The sequence below is a fragment of the Meleagris gallopavo genome, chromosome 13 (assembly GCF_905368555.1).
Source record: "Meleagris gallopavo chromosome 13, MGAL_WU_HG_1.1, whole genome shotgun sequence".
NCBI lineage: Eukaryota > Metazoa > Chordata > Aves > Galliformes > Phasianidae > Meleagris > Meleagris gallopavo.
Window position 1 is genome coordinate 11595722 of NC_139416.1, and position 20036 is coordinate 11615757.

The 20036-nt window shown below is 36.1% G+C and overlaps 1 protein-coding gene and 1 long non-coding RNA gene across 8 annotated transcripts in view; one reads left to right on the forward strand and one right to left on the reverse strand.

Moving 5' to 3' along the window:
- Positions 1–20036, forward strand: part of CDH11 (cadherin 11) — a 231687-nt gene that overhangs the window by 205001 nt on the left and 6650 nt on the right. For 5 of the 7 annotated variants that reach the window (XM_085234816.1, XM_085234814.1, XM_085234815.1 and 2 more), the window contains 9 exons: positions 5882–6276; positions 7448–7742; positions 8482–8601; positions 9083–9250; positions 12253–12440; positions 13711–13964; positions 14944–15080; positions 15296–15417; positions 16191–16308. In XM_085234816.1, coding sequence (XP_085090942.1) covers positions 6049–6276; positions 7448–7742; positions 8482–8601; positions 9083–9250; positions 12253–12440; positions 13711–13964; positions 14944–15080; positions 15296–15417; positions 16191–16308 — 1630 coding nt within the window. In that variant the 5' untranslated portion in view covers positions 5882–6048. Of the gene's footprint in view, positions 1–3308; positions 3389–5881; positions 6277–7447; positions 7743–8481; positions 8602–9082; positions 9251–12252; positions 12441–13710; positions 13965–14943; positions 15081–15295; positions 15418–16190; positions 16309–20036 lie in introns of all 7 variants that reach the window. The other 2 variants (XM_085234818.1, XM_085234817.1) reach the window with 2 other exon arrangements.
- The window catches only part of LOC146543496 (uncharacterized), a 45899-nt gene continuing 41265 nt past the window's right edge, over positions 15403–20036 (reverse strand). Inside the window, exons 10-11 of the long non-coding RNA XR_014886079.1 lie at positions 19077–19274; positions 15403–15768 (exon numbers count right to left, since the gene is read on the reverse strand). This is a non-coding gene — a long non-coding RNA (uncharacterized LOC146543496). The remainder of the gene's footprint in view (positions 15769–19076; positions 19275–20036) is intronic.

Below are 20036 nucleotides of genomic sequence, written 5' to 3' on the forward strand. Positions count from 1 at the left end.
TGATAGGATTAAGTTAAATGAGGAAATTATTGATTCTCAGCATTTTATCTTGTTTCATAATCAAAAGAGACCGGACTAATGTTACACCTATATCTACCATTTTCTTGAAAGGAGTCAAGGAGGGAAACAAAGTTCTGTTTAATTGTTAAGTGGGAAAAAAATAAATTGAAACCAAATATTAGGCTGTCAAGATATATGAGACTTGTTAGATAGTTTTCTGCATCTTAAGATCAGATATTGGAATGCAGCAGTCTACAAGGGTGTAAAAATACATGGCATATTGAAATTCTGTATTTGTATATTCACTCTGCTACACATACCAGTCAGTGTACATTCAGCAGTGCATGTGAATAAAAGACCGATATATGCTGGCAAACAGAACTAGTCCACTTCCCTCAATTCATGTGTTTTATTAAAAACTCCTAAAGTAGTTAAATCATGCTATGCCCTAAAGATTAACCAGTGTGGGCTCAGTGGGACTCAACTGATTATTTGATTTGAAAATCTTCTTCCCACCTTCTTTCCATGGGAGCTGCTAATTTTTTGCGACTCTGATGTCCACATTCAAGGAAGAAAAAGCTAACCATTTCAGTGAAACCATGGATTGTGAGTCCCAAGCCTGCTCAGAAAGCTCTGTCCCAAACAGAGATAAATGTCTGAAGCAAAGAAAAGGTTCTTGCTGGCTTTGCTACAACTGGTTACACGGAGGTGTAGCAGGTCCCTCCAGGTCCCTCAGTGCGGTGGGCAGCGGCAGATCAGCCATCTGTGCTCAGTCCTTCTGTCCAGATCTCAGGCATTCCGAGAGCTACAGAACGAAGAGGATCCAATATTTATTCTGTCACTAAAAAACTATTAATTTATTCATCGGACGATAAAATTATTTTAAAATGAATTGTTCAACTTTTCAGCTAATTCTAATTACAGTTGAAATCTCATTTGGACTGGGAGTTTGCTCTATTTACTTGAAACTCTTGCAAAACATTTCAGAACATAATCATCCATTATTATATTGCTTCACTGTGCTCTTGTCTGCTTTCTGCCAAGTGTAGTCCTGGGAACAATTGATTTTTTAATGTATCATCCAGAAGTTAAAGCCTAGACAAATCAGAAAAAATTGTTTAGTCTATTATAATTTGGCATATGGTCACTTAATAACGCACAGGAAGTCAGCATGAATGTTCGGGATTATTTTAGCTATAAATATAAAAAAAAATAAATAAATAAAATTGGCTAGACTTCACTTCCGCAACTGATCTTGTCATTAAGCTAGTCATTTCTGGCTCCTTATTTTTGTCTGTTAGTCATCTATAAACAGTCATTCAAATTTGTGTGTGTGAAGTTTTATAAAGCAGACTGACTTTTCGAATTAACCTTAGAGCTACCACCACTTCTCCACGGTGCCGTGCTGCATTGAGTCCCTGCATTCTGTGGTCTCAGTGTGAGGATGCAGAAGGATGCTGGAGCTGCTGCCCTGGGGAGCAGCTAATACTCTGGCTCTCCTCTGCGCCATAGACCTTGTATATTGTTTTGTTATTTTTCAGTCTTATGATGGATGAATCCTTAATTAGTTGAATAGCTCATTTCTATTCAGAGTAATGATGGATTGTATTTTTTAGTGTCAGAAGAACAGACTTTTCTTGCAGAGACTCTCTGAACCAATTGAGTTGGAGGAAGCCTTTAAAGGCCATCTGATTCACCTCCTCTGCAGTGAACAGCTCCATCAGGTGCTCAGAGCCCGGTTCAGTCTGACCTTGAATGTCTCCAAGGATGAGGCTTCCACCACCTCTCTGGGCAAGCTGTGCCCATGCCTCACCATCCTTACAGTAAAAAACTTCCTTATATGAAATCTGAATCTCTCTTCTTACGATAAAATTGAAACTTGTTAACTTTACATTTCCAAAATTAATTAGCAACTAGAAATAAAAAACTGATGTATTATCCTCATAGCTAAAAGTGCTTCTTCTACCAGCTTTCTAGGGAGAATTATTGTATTTCCATGCGATCACTATGCATGAAGTTCTTCAGGGTGTGGACTAGATACTGTTTTAACATTTTTCATTCCTACATACCTTGACTGATCAAGCTACACATTTCATTTTGGGATCCCATTGTGTTCATGTGTGCTTCTAATGTGATTTGATCTTGTGCTGGTTAGTGTTCCCTTTTATCCCTCATAATTTTCAGTACCAAAACTGCAAACACTAATTTGTATGTAACTAAAATCCGTTAAAGGATTTCTGCCTGCTGTGAAAAACTGCATCTTAGTTCACATGTGGTATCCATTCTTTCTTTTAAGGAAGTGGGAAGCAGGGTTGGATTTTTACAGATTTCTATGGAAAATGTAGGATTTTAAAACTACATGTTGTGCAATTTTGAACAACGACAAAGAAAATCTGGATGTTGCTATTTGGTCAAATGCCTACTGAGATTCAGCTTGCTAGCGCTGAGGAATATAATCTGTATGCAGAAATAACAGAAGTTCCGAGGATCTCTCTCAGATCATAACTTCAAAAAAGACAAGAGACATTCACAGTAAATTGTTCTGACAGGTCACTCTGTGTGTAAGGTTGTGCAGTGTCTGAATAGAAGTGCTGCCTACAGAGAATGTGCGGACACTGAGCAGAGCAGCACTGCAGCCTCAGGTCTGTGTTCCATGCTTAACTGGCGATGAGGTATTTGTCCCTCACTGGTGTCCACGGGAGAAAAGGAAATACTTTATAAACTGTTCAGCTGTTTTTCTTTATTTTCTGCTTGAAGAAATTGGAGACTATTAGTGCTCAGCAGCTGAGTTACATTAAAATATTTGAAAGGCCTTGAGTAGACTGTTTTGGTGAAGAAAAAAAAGAAAATAAAAGAAGAAGAAAAATACTTCTTTCTTGTCTTCACTTTTAATGCAGTTTAGTTTATTTTAACTACAGCTTAAGAGCATCTTTTGCTCCATACCTTTTAGGAAGAAAGCACTTTGCAGAAACCCAGGCTGAGGCTGTTTGGAATTAAATAGTTCTACAGGCTTCAGTGGAGCTCTGCAGTTTTATTTTCTTAACTTCTCTGATGATGATAGGAGACATAGGCCTTACTGCTGTGACGACCTCTGTGTAAGTGAACAGACAGACTACCTTCAGGCAGGGAGAAGGAGAGCGGCCAGAAGGTCTTCCAGCCTGCAGCTCGTGCTGTCATTGCCTCTCCAAAGCAGGGCACTTCCCCTGGAGCTCAGCTGGTATTTCTAGCATGGAACGCTTTCCCAGCATAACTCAAAACAGAAGCAATTGCCATAAACAAACGTAGTGATTTTTCTTTTTTTTGCCCAGATACTGTTCAGATAGAATCTGAAGACACACAGCCTTATTGCACCCTTGCTGTATGTGTAAGTAGAGGATAAAAACAAAAGGTAGCAATCTTTGTTTTAAATCCGCATTAGTAAATTAAGCATGGATGTGTGATTAATGTTTTGTTTCCAATGCTTCATACTTGAACAGCTGATAATAAGCAGGGTATGTGTCAGCTTGACTCTTCCGTTATTGTTAAGCATCTTTATAAAGTGCTTACTGATTTACATAACGGTACTGAGAAGTTTGGGAATAATGGCCACATGCGTTTACTTATTTTCATTGTTGAGATAATGATGAAATGTTAATGAAGAAATATTATCAGAGTGTTTAATTTTCAAACGCTTCCAAAATCTATTAATGTGAGAAGTTTACTTAGCATTTCATAGCAGTGGCTTATAGAATGCACAGCTGTCTAGGCGTGCCTTCCTACCTCACTTCTGTTTGGAGCATCTAGGCCCTGTTTAACAACCCAGGAGCACAAGCACTCGTAGCTGTTGCATTACAAGTGCCATGCTAGCTCCCAGCAGTAAGCATACTTGTCCACTGCAGGTAGGTGTGCTGGCATGGCATTGATGGCTGCTTGGCTGAAAGGACACTCCATAGCAAACTCCTTTTGAAACAACATGGGAGATTCAATTTCTTTTTTGTTTTTTTTTTTTTCTTTGCAAAACTGGGAAAAAAGAAAAGTCCTTTCCTTTTAGAATTGACTATCATAAAAAACTACTATAATAATTAGTGTTGAAAGGCTTCTCATACTCAAGCCACTTCTAAAACAGGTTAAATATTAGTTTTCAAGTTCTTTACGTCCTACCTTATTTTTATCTCTTAACAAAACATAGATACAAAATAAACTCTAAAAGTACAAGCCTGCCTCATGTTTCACAGTTCACAGACACATGTTGTATCACAGCAATTGAATTTTACAATCATGTTTCTGACCAAAATAATAGATTGTTTTTTCTCCTCTCTCTCATGCTGTTATGAGTCATCTATAATGTGGCATCATGAAACAATAGTGACAAATGAAATGCATACGCCATATGCTGTCCTTAATAAATATGCTTAAGAAAGAAATTTGTAGAAACTCCTCCCTTAGTGCCAGATTATATTCACATTGAAATTTGTGACTTTCATTTAATTCACCATGCTGGTGTCATTATGGTGTTGTAATAGAGATTATATCAGTTTTCAATAAAGTAAAAACAAAAAGCAACTTTTATGAGGATATAAAAACCAACTATTTAATTCTTTACTTATGAATTCCTTATTCATAAAACTATTTCCCAGTGCTGGGTGTTTGCCAAGGGATGTGTAGGGGAGGACATGACTGCTCAGAAATTGAGATGCTTCCCAAGATGAGTGGGTTGATTACTAGTGAGAAGTTTATTTGTTGCTGGAGTTATAGGTTGTGATACAGGTTGAAGCTTTTCCCTATATTCACATTTCCTTTGCTACAAATACCATCTCTTTTTATTTCTCATGAAAAATGATTCTGTTTTGAAGAAGATGGTAGCATATATTTATACATATGCCTGTATGAATATAATATTCAATGTTTTATAGTATCTTGCAGCAGAATAAAGTGACTTACACTGAAAGCTGAAACAAAACATTATAGTGACCTAGTAAAAATTGGCTGCTTTGTAAGGATTGAAAGAAAATATGTTGGAAAACCCAGTGGTAAGTCAAAGCAGCCTTTAAGATGGATTGTTTGCTGATGCAGGTGTAGACCTTAGTTGAGGTTTCGCTGTATTATAAAATTTATGCTTAAAATATTCATTCTGACCTTGTGCTTTAAAAATTATCAGAAAGTAAAAAATCAATGCAATTCTGGTAATTTAAATCAGAGGGAAAGCAGAAATAAATAACCACATCAATTGCTATATTATCAAAGGCATTTATCATTACCAGAACAAAGACAGAAGAATTGACAGTGCTGTTCTCAGGTTTGGCGACTCGATCTTCAGATGTGGCTCCAGGGACCCACATCCAAAACATAGGTGTTCCTAGTTCTGTCTTTAAACACATAGGTAGTTATTTTTGGCATGAGAATCTGCTGGTCATCACAAGGCCTTTTTCTAGGCACATGCAGGAATATTCTGTTCTTGATAAGCAAGTATCTTGGTATCTGTCTTATATCTAAATCTGCAGCTTAACGGCTTATATCTGAAGCTTATATCTAAGCTCCTGAGAAGGCTTAGATATAAATTAGGTATTTCTACAGTCGTCTTGCATCTTAGGCTAAGTCTTTTTGGAAGGATCATGAAAGAATATGATTCTCTGTCTTTCAGCTTCCAAATGAGTGCCATAATCGGCAACTCAGGACATTTTAGAAGGTGGCAGTTACCAACTATGCACATTACTTAATATTTAATTAATATTAATAATTCAATAAATATTAATATAATTCATTATTTCAATATAATCATTATTATATTTTATTCTAATTACATTGAGATCTTTCAAGTTATCCCTAAATTGCTTAGTAGAGAAGTTGTTACACCTCAAAAACATAAAGAACTGACATTTTTCTTCATTTTGCTTTCTTTCAGGAATTAAGCTGGAAGCTGCAGAGCATTAAAGTGATGCATTCCAGGTGTGGTGGCAACTTGTGTGAAGAACATTTTATCTGAACCTTTTCAGTGGCCCGAGACTTGTTAACTTCCAAGGTGGAAGGGGTATATTCTTGGATACTCCTGTGCCTACAAAATAACCAAATATGAAGGAGGACAATTGTTTACATGCCGCTCTTATCTGCCTGGGCATGCTCTATTATAGCCATGCCATAACTACAGAAAAATTAAACCACGTACGGCCATCGCTTCATGGTCACCATGAAAAAGGAAAAGAAGGACAAGTTCTGCATCGTTCAAAAAGAGGCTGGGTGTGGAATCAGTTCTTTGTTATAGAAGAGTACACAGGACCAGATCCTGTACTAGTGGGAAGGGTAAGTTGTTTTTCATTCATCACTTATTAGTTATTACTAATACCTTTACTTTGTGAGTTGCTTTTCTTTCTTGCCATTGTTTTTCTGTTGTATTAGCTCCTTCTTCAGCAACTACTTCTTTACCCAAAATTAATCACATCATTGTAACTCAATAAAGGAGCTAATCAAAAGCTACCTAAATGAAGATAAGTTTTTCCATTGAGCTTAGCAATCTCGAATGAAGTCATATAGCTGTCGTTTAAGACCATAGCAATCACTTGAACAGCAGTATGTGCTAAGAATATCTGGTATCATTCTCAAATCTTTAAAAATAATGATTAAAACCGTAATGTCTTACCCAGAAGCTCAGAAAAGTGTAATGCTCTCTCTTTATCCTTTCATTTTCAAGTGATCAGTAAAATTAAATATATGAGGGGTATGTTTAGAGGGAGATATAAATCTCTGTGTACCTGTGTATTTAAACACACCCTGGACAGATCTTTTATTCTGTTACCATCTAACAGTAGCAGACCACACACACACACACACACACCACACACACACGATTTTTAAAACTTTTACGAGTGTACAATTTGTAGATGTAAACATAGAATGATTAAATACATAATTTGGCTCAATATTTCCCTCATTCATCAAACTAAAATGTGCAATTGTTGTGAAAGTAATATAGTTCAGCAAGGATTTGCTACTGATGTTATTTAGTTTGTAATATAGAAGTTGCAATTAAAAACTAGTTGACAATCAATGGTTGTCTCATTTGTTACGTCCCATCTGTCAGTTCAGTTTTCATACAGCATAATGCTCCATTTTGTAGAATACGATTAGTATGAAAGGTACAATTTTTTTGTAAAAAATGGCTCTTCCTTCCAACTTCATTTGAATCAAAAGCCTTTTATAACTACCTTCTTGTGTATTTTCATCCTTAAATCTCAAAGCTTGAGTCTCAGTTGCACCCTATGTGTGGTAGCACGCAACAGCACAGGTAGCATTGAACACAGCACAGATGTGCTCACAGCATGGGCTCACTTATGGATTACTGCCTGATGTACAACAAGATTTTTGAAAACTGTGAAATTATAGTAATTTCAAGATTTATTTTTTGTTTTGTAAACACATTAGTGAAATGTATGCCATCTTGTTAAGGTCTGTCTATCTGCTTCTCATTTTGTAGCTCCATTCAGATATTGATTCTGGAGATGGAAACATTAAATACATTCTCTCAGGTGAAGGAGCAGGAATCATTTTTGTTATTGATGACAAATCAGGGAACATCCATGCAACAAAGACACTGGACCGAGAAGAGAGAGCTCAGTACACTCTCACAGCACAAGCTGTAGACAGGAACACTAACAGACCTTTGGAACCACCCTCTGAATTCATTGTTAAAGTCCAAGATATCAATGACAACCCCCCTGAATTCCTTCATGAAAACTACCATGCCAATGTGCCAGAGAGATCAAATGTGGGTAAGTACTCATAAATGCACCTAAGCTCCTGGTCTTACGGTGGATATTGCATTGTCAGTACGTCTTGGCTTGATCTAATTGCTTTAGAAATTTGGGTGGTAAATTTTACTTCATGCTAAGTTTGTGATTCATTCCCTTTATCTAATTTAATGGCCAAATCAAACCTTGTACAGATACTGTCATGGCTGAAGAGTCTCTAGATTGCTCCTAGACCTCCTAGTAAAGAATGTGAAGATCCCCTAGAATTCATGCAGAGTGAAATCTCTGGGGTAAACATAAAGATCGTTCCTTTAGCTGAACTGAATGAGTTATTGCCATTCTATCTGTTCAGTTTTCATCTCCTGTTTGAGCTTCTGTCTATCGCAGAGATTTTTACAGAATAATTTCTCAGAAACTTACTGGGGAAAATGTAAGAAGAAAACTCTTTTGTTTGACCGTGTAATGAAAAAAGGAATATAGTGCTATCAACTACTGAGGAAAAGAAACATAATGGTACAGAGTGACCGCTGACTTTGACTTTTATATCTTCACTGTTTAGAATAAGAATCTAAAACATAGTTGGTAAAAAAGATTGTAGAAATATATTCTGTTATGTATAAATTGCTAAGGAATTTTTTTCATCTATCAAACCTAGTAAAAAGAACTAGCCACGCCACATGACTGTAAGTACCTCTGCATGGTTCTTACAGACACATTTGCTTCTGTTTGTATTTCTTCTGTCTTTCCCTTCCATTTTTAGGTACATCTGTTATTCAGGTAACAGCTTCAGATGCTGATGATCCTACTTATGGGAACAGTGCCAAATTGGTTTACAGTATTCTTGAAGGTCAGCCGTACTTCTCAGTGGAAGCTCAAACAGGTATTATTGACCAGCTTATTTGAGTAGGACTTCATAACTGGAATACATTAAAATGAATGAGATATATTGATCAAGGTAGTACAGTGGCTATATCTACTGATGTATTTGAGCAAAGCATCTTTCATTCTCTCTTGATGTTAGTTAAGCAGTTTTACAGGTTGATCCCCTGGCAATTGGTAGAGCTTCTGGTTACACTGCTCTAGAAAAATGTTTCTATCTTTCGTGATATGATATAGGATGATGAAAAGAAAAAAGTTTCTGTGCTGAACTGTAATTCTTCAGGATAGTTCTGTGCTCAACTATTTAAAATATTTGGACTGGTTTGCTTGCATGGTATGATGTGCAGTTTAGGGAAAAGAGAATCTGCAGCATTGCTGCAAATATTGCTGCATTCTAATGCATGTTAAAAAATGCAGTGTCCAATTATTCATGTAAATGTGAAAATTTGTACGTATGTGACATATTTTCTTTGTATTTGTAGGAATTATCCGAACTGCCCTTCCAAATATGGACAGAGAAGCTAAGGAAGAGTATCATGTTGTAATACAGGCAAAAGATATGGGAGGACACATGGGAGGCCTCTCAGGGACAACCAAAGTGACAATTACACTTACAGATGTCAATGACAACCCACCAAAGTTTCCACAAAGTAAGTAACAAAATCCTTAATCACAGATACTACTACTATCACCCATACTTATAGACATATTCAAAACTTCCAAAATCAGTAACTAGTGGTTCTAGCACGTGTGAATAGATAAATATTATAAAAACACTTCTGCTAATAGCATAGAGAGCTTTAGTGTCTGAATGATTGGCTTTGCATTGCAAAGTGAGTTGTTTCTTAAGGTCAAGATTTGATTTCAATAATTGATTACCCTATGCTTCATTTCTAAAACCATGTAATAGTAGAAATAAACCTACAATGTGATCATGAAAGCATAGTATGGATTTCTCTGTTAAAGGAGAAAGAAGCTCTATTTCCTGAAACAATTAAATCTGTAATAGAAAATGTATCTCCCCTGTTGCAGTGCTACAGGTTTACTGCCTTTTCCACTTTCATAATTAGAGTATGGATTTGAAAGAAAGTTTTAAAAAAGTACAGAGTGTTTACTATTCTGCTGTCTCGCTCCAATTTATAGGAGGGAGAGGAGGTTCTTTGATACATGCATACCCGACATGAGATTAAGAAACAATGGTTCAAATGTTGGTCCAACCAGTTTATTACAAGTCTTAATCAATCAGGGAGATGGGGAAGGGGAGCCGGAGACTATTACAAATTAGGGTGATGGTGAAGGGAAAGAGGGTGATAGAAGAGATAGGAAAGAAGCAAGAATTACTTAAAGCAGGGACAGTCACCACCAGGATCCAGCAGCATCCCATTGCATGCTGTCCTGATGGTCCGAGGCAAAAGCACAGGAGAGAGCAGCAGCAGTGGTCAGCCTTAGGCAGCAAGCAGGTACAGAGATGGTAAGTCCAGGAGGAAGTGGCAGGTCTCAGGTAGCAGGCCCAGGAGAGTCCAAAGCTTGTGAGACTTCTGATGTCAGAGACCTCCTTCTTCTTCAACATGCAGCCATCACGCTGTATTTCTCAAGATCCATGAGCTTTCTTATTGTTTTTTTTTTTTTCTTTTGACTTTTGATAGAAGTGTTGCATAATCTGTTACCAGCTCCTGATTATACTCTTTCGTGTCTTTGACAGACCTTCAAGAACATCATTTTCTATTTCACATAGCCTTTCTTTTTTGGTGCTGATGCTTCGTCCTTTACTTCTGTAAACATTCTCAGGGAATAACGTAAGGATGAAAGTTACAGCTGGGTACTCCACATGCCTTGTATTTGCCATGGCAATACAAACCATATTTGGTACAATTACATTTTGAGAATGATGGTTGAAGTGTACTGCTACTGGTTAAATAAGGTCTATTTCAGTACCTGTGCTATTTATTTTTCATGTATAAAATTAATCAGGGGTGACATTAATGGATTCGGTCTTCACAGTTGGGTGGAAATTCATTAATGGACCCACACAGCTGCCCTACATCTCATGTTTGCGTGGGATTTGTTTTGGAGTGCAGCATATGCACTATTGCAATCCCACTCTGTTTCTGCTCTGAGCATCCATACAGTACAGCTACATCCTGGATGTGAACATCCCTCTAACAGCACCTCTGTCGGTCTAGCAGGTTCCTGGACTCTCATGCCAGAACTTCAGTGATACAGCCAGTCCCTAAATGTAAAAATCTGTCAGCATTCTTTACTATTCTAACAGGAAGCTTCCTAAAAATGTCAGGTTTTACATAGCTCATGAACTCACCTCTTCAGTCCAGTCATAATCTAGGACCCATTTTTGCAGAATAGATGATCAAATCATATATTTTTCTCAGCAAAATCTAGCCACTTTACCAACTGCAAAAAAAAAAAAAAATCTAAGTTTTGGGCAAATATTTAAATTGATAATCAGAAATGTGAACTAGCAGTTACTCTATTTAATCATTTGCTCCTAACTTAAAATCTTTATTTGGAATGCTTGAGAACAAAAGCAGGATTTGACTAGTTTATGTAAACATCAAACTGGTTTCTTCAAAATGATTCCTCGAACCTTTAATGAATTATGTGTTTAGATTCTGGATTTTTTTTGCTGGAGTTAATGGTCTATTTCAATTGTCTTTATGGATAATGAGGCAGGTCTCTGCCTCGTGTAACTCTCTGGATGTTCCTAGAATGAGACTGTAGCAACAAAGAACAATTATGGAGGGGAGCAGAAATAATTTTTTCTCCTGCAGTTTTGTTGTTGTTTGTATTATTTTTTTATTCATAAATGCTGATTAAATGGTATAAAATGTTGATGAAGATTTGTAGATTTAGGATCAAGTTACATTATTTGAAATTTGGAATGTTTTTGGAAGGTCCAGGAAACAGTGGTGCCTGAAGGACAACTGTTGGTGGGAGATTTAACCAGAAATAGTATTGTTCAAGGAGAAATATGCAGGGCATCACAAGTATGAGATGTTTGGGAATGGTTTTCCTACTTGAGTCTGAGGGAAAGCTTTCTGTGTGTTTGTGTGTGTGTGTGAGAGCAATCTTCAGTGGCAATTATTTTAATAATAACTATTGCAATCATTCATACATCAAATTAAAGCCACAGAAAGCCACGCATTTATTCTTTAGGCAGTACAGGAGTGAGGTCTATCCAATTCATGTTACATAATTTGTGGCTCCTGAATAAATGGGCAGAATCACTTCTCAGGTATAGAATTGAAGGTCATACTGTGAGTCATATGAAACAGAATTGTCCTTCCATTTCTGTAATAACAACATCTCCAATATGAATTATAACCTTGATGTCACCATAATTTCTGCATTCTGACTGATTGGTGGCTTTTTTTTAACCCCTCCCTGCACAACTAGGTACACAGATGTTATGTAAAACATCAGTGAGGAGGTAATTTTTTATAGATTAGGTTGTGTTTTAAGATTTCACAGATGACTAACTTCTCAGAGCTCTTTATACCATAACATTCCTTCAGGGGATTTAAAAATGCAAAAAATCACCATATTTAGTTGGAACTTGTAAGTTAAATGAGTAAAATATACAACTGGAAAGCAGACTTCATACTTGAGGCAAATGCCTGTTTTTACCTTCCGCCAGGTGTGTACCAGATGTCTGTGTCAGAAGCAGCTGTTCCTGGAGAGGAAGTAGGAAGAGTGAAGGCCAAAGATCCAGACATTGGGGAAAACGGCTTAGTAGCTTACAGCATCATTGATGGAGATGGCATGGATATGTTTGAAATTACAACAGACTATGAGACTCAGGAAGGTGTTGTAAAGCTTAAGAAGGTGAGTAGAGCTGTCCTTTCAAACCCACTGAAGTGTGGTATTCTTTGTTTCTGATCAAGAATTTGGTAGTAATGGGTTAACATCTAAGCTAAAATATCAGTTTCAATTAATTTGTGTCTAAAGCTGTGATTAACTCTTAATATTCCATTTCCCCATTAGCTGAATTGGAATTGAAGAAAATAACCAAGAAGAGTTACATAAAAACTGTACAGTGGATTAATTGCACAATCTAAATGAATACATAATAAAAAGTCACGGTAAAATACAATGCCATCAGCTTCACTGTTAATGAAGTTTTGCCTAGTGCTGATAAGTAGCAGACATTCACTGTTGCTTTATGTTCAGTCTGAACAGCTTCATGCCCTATAGTTTAAAATCCTCAGCTACGCATTGTCCACAATATTGTTCTGAAGGAGTCACAGGCTATGCCAAAAGCAGCAAAACTAAGGTGATTTCATACATCAGCATATTTTTAAAAGTGTTATTAAATGAATACTAGGATACAGTTTAGAAATTACGCTGTGCTACAATTACAGCATTTGTTCTAGAGATGGGAATGTATGTTTTGTGTATTTTAAAGTGTGGGCTTACTGTCACTGCCTGCATTCCATGTGTGTTCTGAGTATGCTTGGTGAGTCGTGCTTAGCAGCTGTTTCTGAGATATTTAGAGGCATAACCATTTTGAGGCTACCAGTAATGCAACGCAGCAGCTATTTCACATTGATGACAGTGCAGCTCTGCTGTGACATGTATCAGGCTCTCTGAAGGACTTACAGAATATTATTTCAACCTCCTCTTTGTAAAGTGATATGAAATCTAAGGACAGAAAAAGAGACAGAACAACATAACTTCTCTTTTGTGCATATCCATATTTAAAGGAACACCTACCAGCTTGGGATAGACCAAGCCTGACATTCTGTAGGTAATCCTGTCCTATCCATCCCTCTTCTGTACTATGCAAAAGGCTGCATCAAGAAAATGTTAATTTTGCCAGTAAAGATCATTTCCTGAAAGATGCAGGAAGCAAAGAGCAAGACAGGGATTCTGTCTTGGTATTTTCAGTTCCTTCATATGCTGCTCCATACGTAGAATGTAGCTCCTTCTATTTGAGTCTTTTTGTTTTTAAATACACACATTTCAGTCCAAGCTTGTTGACAGATATGCTCACATCTGTTGTATGTTATGGAATACTAGGGGACTGTTTACTGCTTTTACACTCCATTTGAGCTAACTACGTTCAACGAATGCGTTATCTTCTTGTTTCTCTCAGGTCTTGGATTTTGAAACCAAAAAGTCCTACAGTCTGAAGGTAGAGGCAGCCAACGTGCATATTGATCCGAAGTTCATCAGCAATGGGCCATTCAAGGATACGGTAACAGTGAAGATTACAGTGGAAGACGCTGATGAGCCGCCTGTGTTTTTAAAACCAAGTTATATTTTTGAAGTACAAGAAAATGCAGCATCTGGTACTGTGGTTGGAAAAGTACATGCCAAAGATCCTGATGCTGCAAACAGTGCTATAAGGTATGCTCCATTAGAGCAGGGTGTTTCTTTCTAAGTACTTTAAGCTTTTAGAATTGTTATGCAAATTACTAAGGTAGCATAACAGACCTTGGCTAGCAATATTCTAAATTTACCCAGAATATTAGTAACAGTAACCATACAGGTACTATTCTTAAAGTCCATAGCACGAAGAAATACCATTGTTATATCTACCTAAAATATACATAAGGACATCTGAGTTAGACTCTATTCTGTGCATCATTTTTTTTTTTAAATATCCTCTGCTATTATCACAGCATTTTTTTCCCTTGGAAAATAGAATTCTGGGCAGTAGATTGTGGCCTATTCTGGGTAATTGTAAAGGATTAGTTTCTAAAAACAAGTATAAATACATACCTTTCTGCAGTTATATTAGGAAGTCTTCTATTGGTGTATCTTTATCATGTTCTCAGTGTAGCTTAAATTGTAAAACACTTTTGTTTTATTTTGAAATAACATTTCAAAGACTTGTATGATAAATATACAAGAATCAGAGGTGTGTACAACTGTGGAACTGTGTAGATAATAGATAACATTTAATAATCTGGTGTGATCAATTAACATTGAGTAATCCAAACAGCAGCAGATGTACTTAAAAGATCTTTGATTAATATAAAGCAGATAAAATCATAAAACATCCCGGTAGATATTCAAATAAATACCTCAGTGGGTATTTTTATCATGTATTGTAAAATAAAAACATAAATATTTTGGTGTTTTAAAATGGAGAGTTCAAAGAACAATAATTTCCATTTACTGAAAGCATACTGGCATAATATTTTTTCTACACGTAGAATTGAACCTGGTGAACCTCCTTTTAAAAGTACCACATATCCTCCCATTGATAACATGGGCAGGGCTTACAATTATTTAAAAAAGATAATGTTATAAAACAAACTTGAATGCATGAAACTGCTAAGCCTTTCTGTTGTCTAATTACTCACTTCTCAATCTTTGTTAGGTATTCAATTGATCGTCACACTGACCTTGAAAGATTTTTTACTATTAATGCAGATGATGGCAACATCAAGACAATAAAAGCGTTGGATAGGGAAGAAATTGCTTGGCATAATATCTCTGTCTTTGCTGTTGAAGTCCGTAAGTATTTCACAGGGTTTTTTTTATAATCAATGATGTAAATTCTGTAGTTCTCCACTTGTCTCAGCTTGGTACACTACAATAAATCCCAGTAGAAATACTTAAGCCTATTTCTTCTTTACTTGTACACAGCTCATACAGTTTTTGCTGGGATTTTGTTTGTTTCAAGGGGTCTTCCCTCTTCCATTTCATTCTGATTTTGCTAACTCCCATAGACAAGCAACACCAGGAAGCCAAAGTTCCAGTTGCAATTAAGGTTGTTGATGTCAATGACAATGCTCCAAAATTTGCAGCAGCCTATGAAGCGTTTGTCTGTGAGAATGCTCGAACCAATCAGGTATGCCTGTGCTCTCCACCATCCCTGCACATCAATTTCTTACTTTGGAGTGTTTAGCCCAGTTTTGTATTGGCAGCTCAAATATATATATATTTTAATTTTGCCCAAAATATGTCAAACAAACAGAAAGACAGTTTCCTTTGTTTTTATTTGAAATTACTGTGAACAGTTAGCAATAGAGTGCTTTGTATTTTGGATATGACTGGTGTTGACTGTGGGGATCCGCCAGTAACGAAGCTGCTTGGGAACAACTCACCCAGTTGTGAGCTTCTTTCAGATATTAAGAAATACTCAGCATCTTCTCAGGGTCACGATACATTGCTTGAAGGGAATTAGCCTAAAGATTTATCTCTGAAGAAAAAGAATAGCATCAGATGGAAATGTAGCTCTACACACTGTCTGCACTTCAGAAGTTAGTGTAGCAGTTTGGGAAAAACGTGCTACTCAGTGTGAGCTGCTGAAGTTTCTGCAAACTTTGATTTAGCTTACTAATTTAACGTTAGCAAAGATTTGCATATGAAAATGTGTGGGTAGGTGTATACTTTTACATCTATAAATGTAAAATGTAATACCAAATAAAGATTGAATTCCAGTTTTTAGTAAGTGTGCACTAAGTTTATAATTACATACATTTGTTGAGATGCTTTGGAGTTTTCAGCTATATCATTTGACTTTCCAAATTCTACATATTCAAATGATTTCTCAGAATGCTATCTATGTGTGGTGCATCCAAAGAAGGAGCTGTTTGCTTATAGACTACTTTTCTTTTACAGCAATTTATTACAATTAGTGCTGATGACAAAGATGATTCAGCCAACGGACCAAGATTTATCTTCAGTTTACCACCCGAAATTATTCATAATCCAAATTTTACACTCAGAGACAACAGAGGTTTGTATGCAGCTTTCCTTTATAATAATGTCCAAAGGAAAACTAATGGCCAACTTAATGTCACACAACAGCATTTTCATTAATCTTGACAGAGTGCCTGTTTTCTGGAGGTTTAGAGTTAAGGGAAGAAGAAATACAGCTCAAAAATACAGGGATGTTCTTGGAATAATGCTATGCTTGTTAACTCACTTTCATTTTCCTGAATACATGTTTTAAATTACATAATAATGCCCTGCATGTAAATCCACAGCCTCTTCATTTTCCAGGAAGAGAGCAAAAAGCATCGACAAAATTGTTCACTAAAAGTGAATGGCAGATCTCTTTGATTTAAACAAAACTACTTGGTAAGCTAGAATTAGTGGAGAAATACATCCTCCATTACATTGTTTGTATTTATTTGTTCATCTAACTGTGCTTGCTAGTTTTTGGGCCACGAGAGATGCAGACTAGTGTCTAATGGAATAAAGTCAGTACCACACTAACTTACTGTAGAAAATTATTGCCTTGAAATGGAAATCCAGAGTGGGTGCATCTCAGCATATAAGTATCATGATCCCTTTGCCAATTTTCTGTTAATGAGGTATTCTTATAATGAAGTACTGCAGTCACAATGAGTACAATAAGAGGTAAGAAATTTGTACAGGGGAAAAAAAAAGGCATAGATGAAAGCCAGAATTTATTTGATCTTCTAACATTGACCTAACTTGCCAAAGGCTGAGGAAGCCAGAGACTAAAAAAGAGAGAGAAAGTGAAAATACAAATTCAGCTATTATAAATATTTATTATATTTTCTTAATGGTAATCATTATGACATTCATGTTCATTGTTCATTTCCTTTTTTCCTATATGGGAAAAAAAAATACAGTTTCAGTTCCTGAGAAATTAGTTTTAATTAGCAAACTTTAATGTTTGAAGGAAACTCGGACTCTTTTCTGAAATGTAGTACTCATTTGAACTGGCTTAAATAATAAATCCAAAGGATTCAATCTAGACTGCCAGAAATACAAAAGGCAACATCACCAGCAACAACTTTTTTTCTCCCAAGTGTTTTGTTCTGGTGTGCTTTCTACCTCTATAGAAACCTGAAATGAGGGTAGTTGTCATCGGAGTTCCAAAACAAAAACTCCATAATTCTTGAAGGATCAAAGTAATATTGTTGCCTAGTGCTTGACACTTGTACATACATAAGCAATTCAAAAAGGATCTAATGAAGAGGATATAATTATTCTCTTTAATGTAGTAAAAGAATTTTTGAAAAATTGATGAATGTATTTTTAGAGAAGTAAATAAAAATGAATTATTTACTTGAGACCCTGAGGCCAAATTTCTCCTTAAGAGATAATTTATGGTCATCGCACCAAACTGAAAGTGTTTTAGAGTATTTAATCTAAGAGAGAACAGATAGGTTAGAGTTGAGATGCTCTGATATAGCTGCAGGCAAATGGTATTTTGGTCTTACTTCAGACAACTCCTTTAATCCTTCATTTCCACATGCAGCAAATTAATTTTATTATTATTATTTTAATGACAAAGTTAATCCAGATAAAAACGTTTTGCAATGGAAATGATGATACATGCTGAATGCAGAGGCTGACAATTGTGGAAAAGGTTATTTAAACTAGTTGATGTTTAAGACTGAATCTTCCTGTATAATTTTTTAACTAGGAAATAAATATTGTAAAGCAATTCATCCATTTGCAAACAGTCTTCTCATCATTTTTATATAATCTTTACTGAATTGAATATATGTTGTTACTGTAACTATGTATTTTTGTTTTGTTTTTTTTTTTAATATAAGATACGATAGAGGTAAAATTATACATACTTCCATATAAAGAACTTTTCAGAGAGAGCGTGTTACTGTTTGCAGTCAAATAATTTACATGATCATTTAAGGTTTCTTTTTTCATTTGTAAATCTGAGCAGCTATGTATTGCACCATCACTTTCAGAGCGAATTAGTAGTTTCAGAGAAAAATGGCTTTATTAACTGTGGAGAACAGTTAATGAAAACTCCAATGTTTGGGACTATTACAGAACTTTAAAGTGAATAGAGTCCTATAATTATCATTTAATAGAGTTTCTTTCTACCAACCCCTAAAAGTAATCACATATTGCAGTACTCCAAAAAAGTAATCACATCCCACATCCTATTAATAGCCTACTGTGTTAGCAACTTTTTCAGCTGAGACTATCTTCCATAGAAAACATGAGATAATGGCTTATCACATGCTGTGATAAAACACCAAATTACTTTTGCGCTGTTTACTTACATTACACCACATAAATAAACAGCACTGTGTTAGCCTGGGCCCTGTTCAGTTTCACTCCCATTGATGTCAGAGCTTCAAAAGAGCAGCAGAGACTCGTGACGCTTCACAAAAGAGAGATGGATTTTTAACAGATGGATTTCCTGCTTTAAATCCTGCTCCATCCTCAAATGAAATGCCCTTTACTTGGGCTCACCTTGTATGAGTCCAGCACACAGCCAATATTGCTGGGAGTACTGCAACCACCCCGCTATTGCATGCTGCAAAAGGATTCCTTATACGACACAAAATTCAAGTGCAGCAATGTTTCCAAAAACACGAAACGGAGCTTTATAAAGACTGAAATTGTTTGTAAGTCAGTCCTCTAAAATCAATGCCTAAAATCCGTTTTTTCAATATAAAAACACTCTCTTGCGCTCTTAACCTTTTAATCAAGAGATTTTGAAGCATATGAACAGTAAAATGTAGGGTTATGCCATGGATTCTCTGTAGCACTTACCAGAACTTGGTAAAGATTTCAGGCACTTGGACACCTGGAATTCTTCAGGCTTCCCGCTGAGTTAATACTCTCATTCTGGTGAAGGTCACAATATTCACGATGCACTCAGCTTCTTTCATCTAGAAGCATCTTTACATAGTGTTGGGGTAAACAAGCCTCGGAAAGCTTAGCTGTTTTTTCCTTTATGTAGAGGAAAAACTGGGAAAGTATCAAAGAAATCAGCAGAAAAAGGAGAATCAAAAATCAAAAAAATGTAAAGATCTTCATGAGGCAATGCAGCTTTAACTCCTAACTTGAAAGATTTCATAGAGAATTTGTGCAGTCTTCACTTAAAACAATTTTGGACATTGGAAATTCCAGGCAATAATAGCTGAAGAATGAGAGTATGTGTATTTTTCTGGATGACATCAGGGTGAATATTTTCTTGCTTTTGTCTTCGTGTTCTTTAAGACTGACAGCCTGGTAGCTCCCATATGTGTTAAGTAATAGTTTTAAGCCAGTACTGACATTTAGCTTCTGTTTCTTGGCTTAAAAATTGCCATTATACCTGGATTATAGTTATACTCCCGGGACTTGAAAATGATGAAAAATCAAGGATGAGAATATTATCTAGGATTACGTTATCTTTTATCTAGGTAAAGAAGGTTTTTATTTTTCTCTTGTGGATATTATGTCCCTTCCAAATGTGAGAATTGAAAAGAAAAAGAAAAAACAAAAAGATGCAATAATCCTTTTTCAACTTTAAAAAGGCATGCTGATTGGATTTTAATTTTAAAAAAATTGCAGTGAACTAGAAATCACCCACTGAATCAATTCAGCTTTAGTATAATGCAGTTGACCACAGTGGAGCTGGCCATACTTCATAATTGAATAATTTGCTATCCTTTTCCAGGTGGAATACTATTTAAGCTGCCAACATTCAGGAAAAATACAATATAATAACAAACATGTAATCTACAG